General features: G+C 37.4%; 1 protein-coding gene across 1 annotated transcript; it reads right to left on the reverse strand.

The window, feature by feature from the left end:
- Nucleotides 1-7,418: 7,418 nt before the first annotated feature.
- LOC148298426 (uncharacterized) lies at nucleotides 7,419-8,361 on the reverse strand. The gene is made up of 3 exons (XM_088276881.1): nucleotides 8,267-8,361; nucleotides 7,632-7,831; nucleotides 7,419-7,549 (listed from the first exon to the last, which is right to left on the reverse strand). The coding sequence occupies exons 1-3, from the start codon at nucleotides 8,359-8,361 to the stop codon at nucleotides 7,419-7,421; spliced, it is 426 nt and encodes a 141-aa protein (XP_088133007.1).
- Nucleotides 8,362-8,921: the final 560 nt, after the last annotated feature.

Consider the following 8,921-nt stretch of genomic DNA (forward strand, 5'->3'; position numbering starts at 1 on the left):
TTCAATCGAATGTAATCACAGATAGTTTTCTGACAAAATTTATACTTGCATATACCTACATATAAACATAATGAATAAATAGAATGCAATATGCAATCCATACATCCCATAATGCAATCACTTTGATTTTCTTTTCGGCAAGGAATCATTCAGTTAGACATGGCTCTCATAAAAGTGAAGTAATTCTTTTGGAAAATTATTGAATACCTCCTACCTTGTCATCCATATCTTTTGTTACTTTTTTTGCACTAATATCAAAAATTTATTCTTTGCTTTTCTCACGCCGATAATTTAAATCAACTATTTTTTAGTTTGCTTCTGCTTGTCAATTTTGGTGCTAGGGGAAATTTATTGTAGAGGAATAGTTTTATCTTTGCTTTTCTTGATTCCGAAATTCCTGTCTGAATGCTTTTGAATTTTCTTACTGAATTTATCTAAGACCTTTGGCTATTCTTGCATATCAGCTTAGTCACTTGACGAGATATTTATTTAGTTTAGCTCAGGATCAGAATAACCAAATGACATATTCGGTTTAAGGTGAAAGGGTGTAGGAACTGGCTCAATGACGGACTCCTCTGAGAGTTCATCACTTTCAGGATCATAAAATAAAACGTCAACCTTCGATTTATTCTTCTTTTTTGCGTTTCCTTTTAAGTCTCGGATCTTCTTTTCCATTTTTGGACATGAACTAATTTTGGGCAGTTATTTTTTACTGATCCTCTTCGTTTTGTTGTAAAACCCTTTTTACTTTTCCTCCTGGTTAAATTTGGCCAAAGCCTTGTCTAATTCTTTTCTGGTTGGTATTCCGATTTTCCCCTTAGTAGTCGTCTTCAGATATTTATACTTTTTATCGAATTCCTGGAGGAGGTCATGGCATTGAGCATTCAAGTTTTCACAGGACTCCCATGTGCAGTAGAGCCAACCGAAATTCTTCCATTTCACCAAATAATTGAAAGTTTCTGAAATGATAAAACATGTACTCGGTTCAGACTCATTACATCTTTTGTCAAAAATTGCTTCCACTTCGCATAAAGGCATCGATAGGTCTTTAATCGAAATATTTTAATTAAACAGCTCTCAAATGTGATTCATACGATTTCGCGGTATTCTCGCAATTTGGCAGAATTGTAAAAATGTGCAATATATGTACTACAATTGTTTGTGCTAATATAATTATTCTTGATTTTAACAATTTAATTTATAATTTTATAATCTGATCAATGTAGCGGACATTAAAATATATCACATAATCTAAGGATGAAGCATACTCTTGCGTACTTTCTTGACTACGATGCGCTGATGTGAGATATTTTTTTAAGACTTGCTCCTCTAAATGTACTATTTTAGTGTTAAATTAAGTAAATGCTCTGATTTATAAGTATCTTTAACAAATTTTTATCCAACAATGCTCAAAATATCTCTTAAAATTAAAATGTATACTCAAAAGGCGTGTTCATTTTTTCATTTTATCTAAATTTGCAAATTCCTTATACTTTTCTGACCTATTCACTAATAATTTCTGAATATTTTGTGCAACGATAAAAACAAAATTTTATGAAAAATTGAACGTATTGAATTAATGCCTGGTTTTATTCAATAGTCTATAATTTTTGTATGCTCAGGCCCATTATTTTGCATTTGATATGCTGGTCGGCCATTAACAACATTTCACTGACTTCGCTTATTCCAAAGCATACGCACGACTTTTTTTCAAATTGCTTAGCTTTTTATGTTACTCAAGTTGCTTGCCTGTTTTCATCTTTTTGCCTTCCTTACCTTTTGCAATATTATCATTATCTCGATGCCTGTTGCGATTCATTTTAAAACAAATTTCATTACAGAGATCGATTGGGAAAATATTCTTAGTTTAAAGGCTTACACTTGTGCCATTATTGGTTTTTTTCATTTTCTGCTGCGAGATTTTGCTTTCATTGCCGTTGCTCTTTTCGCTTTTTTTCTTACTCGGATTCTAATTTTCATGTCTATCCGTCTCCCTTCTTGAAATACCTTGGTGCCTAGATTTGACCAAGACACATTCACTTGAGTAGTGTCCTTCCAGCAGGTTTTCGTGGTGAAATGATTTGGCAAGAGTTCGTCGGGGAGTGAAAATGAGCTGCAAGGGAAAACTGCCAAATTACTCTAAGTATTGAGACCATTCAGATTAAATTTTGCCTCTTTTTTTGGTGCTCTCGCTGTTCCTCTAATTGGCAGATAATGAAGACTCTTGTAAACGATAGAGTTATTCATGAGGCCTCGATGTGACAAAATTCTTAATTATATTTAATTCGGGGTAGTTCCTTTGCCGCTTGACAGATTTCTTTGGCGATTTATTTTTACGTTCATTTGATATTTTGATGCCTTTTTTTATTACATTGTGTTGATCTTTGTGGTGGTTATGTGCACTACCATCTTGGTGGGGAATATTGTACTTTGCGCATAAAGCGTCCTTCTTCTGAGAATTCTTTTTTTTATTTCGCTCCTAAAGTTTTATTTATTTCCTCAACATACAACTCTTGCCATTTTTGCCTGATATTTTACTTTTTTTATCTTTGACTTAATTCTTTTTGTTCTCGGCATTACTCTTGATGGCATAAATCAAACTGTTTTTGTTCTCGTATTTCGGACTGCGCTTGATACCATAACTCAGATTATGTTTATTTTTTCGTCTTTCTTAATGGTCTTCGATTATCTTTAGATCATCACACAGATTAGGCCTTGCGCCAATCAATGCATATGGCTATTTTTTATGAATTGAGGGAGAGCTGAATACACTAAAAAACTTATTTTTTTTCGGAGATGAGACCTCTGATCGATTAAAAGCAGCTTAAAACTGAATGACTCTACTTTTTTATTTATTCCTGCAGTTTGGGTGTATTTAATATCGATCGAAAACCTTTTTGAGGATAAGATCGTTTTATATCAGAGCTGGTTATGTGAAACTTGGCCTGTTTTCATGTTTATGGCCTTGAAGTGCGTCGTCAGGATTCAGTTTCCGCATATAGGAGGCTTCATACGATCTGACTAAATGCTGCAAATACCCTATGTTGAATGGCATATAGATGGAGAGTAGAATGATGGCCATGAGATGATGAAATTCAGACCTTTTGTAATTGGTATTTAAGAATCGATCTCCTTCTTTGACTTCATTCTCGGATGCTTCGATACGCATTTCAGTCGCCAACATAAAATAAGAAGTTGATAGCAGTAACAAACTGGAAAATAAAAATTGAAAGCCGAACGTGTTGCAATTCTTGGACATCTGAAAAGATAAAAAATCTTTTAAAGCATCCGCACCAGAATGCTACAGCTCTGCATTGAACTGGGCAAATGACATTTCTTACTTGTTTCTGCGGCGGGTGTAGGGCTGCATGTTTAGCTATTTTTCTTTCAGGCTATCCTTGTCGCATGGGAGGAGCTGTGAATTTTTGCATTAGTATTTCTTAGGCCTGATGCGAAGGATATCGCTGATGGTGAATTTCTGGAGGGACTATCGAATATTAAGCATTTATTGTAGCTCTTATTCTCGAAACTATTTCCGAATGCTTTTCTTGTTTTATTGGGAATTACTGTTGGAGGGGAGTTCATGAGGATTGCAGCCGTGGCTGTTAAGCTTCAGGTAATATTTGGCAGTTTCTCTATACTTTTCGATGGCTTCATGGTCCTCTGAAGTTTCAATTTCGTAATCGAGTTAGCTGAGCCCAAGGATAATCTTTCGATTGTCAAGCTCGATCCGACCATCTTCAGGCAAATTATAATATTCTTTATAGTACTAAAAGAGGGGGTTCTCACGCTGCTCATTGAAGTACCTTCTGCGGTTCAAATGCGACATTTTTTTCAATTTGCTGATCACTTTGCGAGTGGCCTCGATGGCTTGATCATGAGCCCCGAGCTGCCCGCAGACTGAGCAATACTGCAAATAAAACACTGACAAATCGAAGAGCTTGAGAATATGCTTGCGAATTGGGCTCTTATCAGTGCCGGCCGAGCTTACCGCCATGCTTGAGGTTGGTTATTTGGGGTGGGTCTCCTTGAAATCTCGAGCAATACTGATGAAGCTGGCTTGATTGTTTTGCAGCTAATAATTTTCGGCCAGCCTTTCTTCTTCTTATGAGCGCATCTCTACACTAAACTAGCAAGTTGAAGCAGGGAGCCGCCACTTCCGGATATTCATCAAGATAATATCGTCTTCGATTTTGAGCAACCCGTTGCTGGTTAAGAAGTTGAGTTTATAGAGCCTCGGGGAGTTGATGGAGACCGCTGATAGTGTATTGGAGCACTGGCTCCACCTGGATTCCTCTGCCCATTGTTCCATATTTATGAGCACTGCTTCCATATATATTCTCGATTTGCTGAGCTTCCATAGCCTCTGATAAAACCCTGCGAAATTGAATAAAACTGCAATGATCAGATTTCTATCGATTGCTTTTCCACAGCTAGCTGCATACTACAGTATTATTTCAGCTTAAGTTAGTAGCAATTCTATTTGGTTTTAGAGTTTGGACAGCGAGTTTTGGGTTTAGATATTTTGTTGGTTTTCATGATTGCGTTCTTATTGCTACTTTTCGGCACTCTTGCTCATCGCATATGAGTCGTTCTGGCTGGCATTATTTATAAGTTTGATATGGTAATAACTGCTGATTTTATCGAATTTCAGAAGTTTCTCGTCGGCCTCATTATTCAAAATCATTACTCTCTTGGCGTATAATTATAGTGTTGTGGAGCCTTCAATGTGGCCCTGGCTGGGAAAAACGAGGTTATGCAGCTATTGTTTGCTGAGAATTTCATCTCGGCATAACTTCCGCGATTAGGCAGCGAAAGTACACCCCAAGGGATTCTAATTGTCATTGCAATCTGATTTAGACATAGACTCGAGATTTTCGATTTCCGAGTTTTCGCTTAGTTTTAACAGTGACTCGGAGTTTTCACTAAATTTTATCAACTACTCTAAATCTTCGTGGGATTTCATAAAACTGTGCTTGTGCTCTAGCTCAATTTGGGAATTATAATTCGCAATTATAATACATAAATGGTGTCGATTTCGGGTTGGTTTCTCTATCGGGTTGTCTCACGACAAACAAACTGTAATTAAATTTTACTGAATAGAATAATAACCAATTATCACAATTGCACCTTCTTATTTTCCACTACTGCAGATTTTCTTTTGTTAGACATGTATCTGATGAGGGTCTGATATGCTGGAATCTCCCAATTTTCCTTTTCATTTAGCATCTTTTCAATGAGGTGGGGGATCTTGGCGAGCTCCCCAGCCACTATACTTTCATTATAGTCTTTCATATGCTGCTGCATAGACTGAATTTACTCACATTTTTTCGTCGACTAACTGTATCTTTACTGCATTTCAGCCTATTTTGCCAGCAAGCTCTGCATTCGGCTCGCATTTTCAGATAATTGTTATGAAAGTCTGCGCACTTCCTCGGATAGGATTTATATTTCGCCAATTTTGTCACTCAGTTACTGATGAAGCTATTCTACTCTTGCCAATAAATCGTCATTTTCCAATTATAAAATCTATATCTTTTTGTTGGTTTTAGCATCATTTATGCATATTTCCTCTTTTAATTTGCTGATCAGTTGCTCACTCTCGTTGATCCTATCCCTGAGAGAGTGAGTCTACAGCTTTTAATTTTGGTACTTTGTTTTATATTAATTTAGTAAGCTGTAGAGCTATTCGTCAGTTTCAGCTAAATCTGCGAAATCTCGTGATTATGATTGTGTTAAATTGGCTCTCGAAGGTAAATTGCCTGTTTGATTGACCGAAGCGAAAGATTAATCACACCATTGGAAAATGCATTTGATTTTAATGTATATCTCCTGGAAGAGAACTTGTAGATTTCCCTCAGAAGCATGCACATAGTGGAGCTGCTATGAACAACTTTGCAAATTTTGAGTTTTTGCGAATGAAGTCGTGAGTTATAGTAGAACTTCCAATGAACTTTTCAATAAGCTAATCTATTATGCTTGGTCTTTGTACAATCTTTCGTAGGATCCTACCATTAATTCGAACGCCAACTGTAATAAAATCCAAATAATTTAAATAACATATTACGGATCATGAGCAATAGTTCTTCTATCACATTAGCCCTCAATAAGAATGAATGAATGGACTAGCTTACCGATGGATCAGTGCCTCATCATTCTAATTAGATCTCAACACTTCTAAATTCAAATCAAATTCATTGCATATTGTAAATGCGTTGAGGGCGTCAATGCAAAAAGAGTGTCAATAAATATAACTATTAAATGATAATATAGTTTATTGATCAAACTATATTTTATCACGATGTTTACGCCTTCAAACAATAGATACAGTACTCCGGTTCGGTCAGCGAAATGCGAGTAGAAATGTGTCTGTGAGATTTGTACTTGTGGCGGCCACAAATGTCCCAAACCTGGATCTTCTGAAGTATTTTCGGCATAGACCACTAATAAGAATGACTATAAACCCTACAGCAACGCACAACTCGGAAGCAAGTACTCCCCTTCAAAGCAAATCTACGAGCCAAAACACTACAACCCCTAAGTCATGAGTAGCACCTACAAAAAGGCATACTCTCCTCCCAAAGTGGAGCAGCAGGGCAAAAATAACAAAAGTGTGAAGTGGAGCGATTATAAGCCGGGCCAAAGCAACCAAAAGTTCTATGAAAACACATAATATAAAGATAATTACTTGGCCTCAAACAAAGCTCCATCTCGGTTTTCACCCCCGAAACAGCAGTATGTTCCCAACCCGAATAAGTTCGAGGGAACCACCATGTATACATCTGAATTCAACCCGAAAGCTCCCCAAATTAATAGGACTCCAATTATCAAGCCATCCTCAAGCATGCAAACTGCAAGTAAGGCCCCATTCAATGGCGATACAACCTATAAGAAGGACTATTTGCCTTATGAGAACAATCAAAACAGAGACAAACCAATGAAGACTTAGAGCAGTTTCTATCCTAAAAATACTAAGTTTGAAGGTGAAAGCCATTACAAAGCTGTAACTCTATTATTAACCTTTAGAATTATAGACCCTACGATATTGACAGTGCAAACGATAATTCAAAGTGCCCAATCACCTTCTACCCCAAAATACCAAGACAATGTTCACCAGGGAAAACTCATGTCAAGTACAGTCCTTAAAAAAATGCATGGCTTTGAGATTTCTCGATGTGTTCCTTTCATATCATACAATTCTGAGCTATATACCATACAATTCAATATTAATTTTAAATTAGAAAGTTTGTTGACAAAGCAAAAACGTAAATGTAATAACGCAAATGAAACAATCATTTAAAATAGGCTGGAACAGGAATCCCACCTCGAATTTTGCACCCTGCGTTATGAAGAAGTGCAACTGCGGGGTAGAAGGGTCCTTTTTTGAGTTTTTCGTTCGTGAATGCCACGCCCATGAATTATCCGTCGAGTGCCAAGCTGAGAGTCCCCTTATTCATATCGAGACACAGCCCTAGAACTCCAGTTTTCTTGAACTTTTTGCCGAAGTTCTGCCCTGAAGCATTAGAACCTTGACGAAGCTGCCCTAGGCCTAGAATTAGTTGAAAGAGTACCATAATACGCATAGCCAAATGGATGATCGCAGAAAGCATTATTCATGTCGAACTATTTACTCCCTGCAATACCGATTTTCAGTTCGTTCTCAGTGCGGTTATCAGCGATGATCTCCCAATAGTTGACACCAGAGGTGAAGCCGATGTTGCCCGTCACAGATCGAAACACATACGCCTCCTCCTTTAGGTAGACAGCTGTATTATTCTCAGTGATCAAGATCCCTGTGCCGTGCTTTTTGGTATCCCAGCCAAGTGCCTCGCTGAAAATCGCAACTTGTCCGCTCTTCTCTGAGTTGTTGTTGCTACTTCCGTAGGTGGCTGTTAAGATTTAATACATTTTTTTGCGATTTGCAAAGTTTCTGCTCAATTCAAACAGAAGGAGGCATATCCGTGAGCAAACGGGTGTTTAGGAGGCTATCGTCTCATCGCATCCTTTTTCACAATTGGCGAAATTGAAACATTTCACTTTCTTACATTCGGCTTCGTGTTCGTTAATGGATTCGAGTTTGACCGTCTTCTTGCATTTCGGGTTTGAACATTGGACATCGAGGTTATTATACATTCGAAGCAGTGCTTTATTGGCAATTGGCGTAATTTGGCTTTTGCATCGATTGGGGCACTTGGTTGCAGGCGCCTTGCTAAGCCAATCATTGATACAGACTTTACAGAACATTTTACCACAATGATCACACTACATTGGGTCCATAACAATCTCGGAGCATATGATGCAGTCGAAGGAGTCGAAAGCAAGATTGATAAACCTCTCCCGGTCGTAGCCAGAGTGTGCCATTTTTGTTGGAATTAATTATAGAATGCAATTTCAATTAATAAAAGAACGCTCTAGATAATAGTAGATAATTATTTATGTCCGTCACCAATAGGATTATTCAAATATAAAATAATATAATGAATCGTTGGTTTTATATGCAAATTTAATTTATGTTTTATTCGGGTACTAAGATTTAAGCTATATTAATTTGGTTAGTTTCAAGATCCTTGGCCCAAATGCAAGAGAAACCAGCTTCGGCTTCTGCCTTTTGCCATCTCTTTCAATGCATATTGTTCATCGCAATATCTTTGATCGCCCTGCTCCCCTTAGTCTATCATATCGGCTCGCATGACTACCATGAAGATGTCCCGCACTCCTTAGATTAAATTTTCCAGTCGGAAGATCAAGTCAGCCTCACTGAGAAGCTCAATAAAAAAAGTCATAAATATGCCTTGTTATACGGTTCTGCCGATTCAGGCATCTTCCAGTATCTGAACTACTACGCGGATTTGAGGGCCCAGAAAGGCATGTTTGTTGTGATAAAAAATAATGTTCAGGAAACTTTCGCAGCTGCCGTTTAA

The sequence above is a fragment of the Brachycentrus maculatus genome, unplaced genomic scaffold (genome assembly GCF_059751285.1).
Source record: "Brachycentrus maculatus isolate JH-2025_06_01 unplaced genomic scaffold, ASM5975128v1 h1tg002063l, whole genome shotgun sequence".
In the NCBI taxonomy this organism is placed as follows: domain Eukaryota; kingdom Metazoa; phylum Arthropoda; class Insecta; order Trichoptera; family Brachycentridae; genus Brachycentrus; species Brachycentrus maculatus.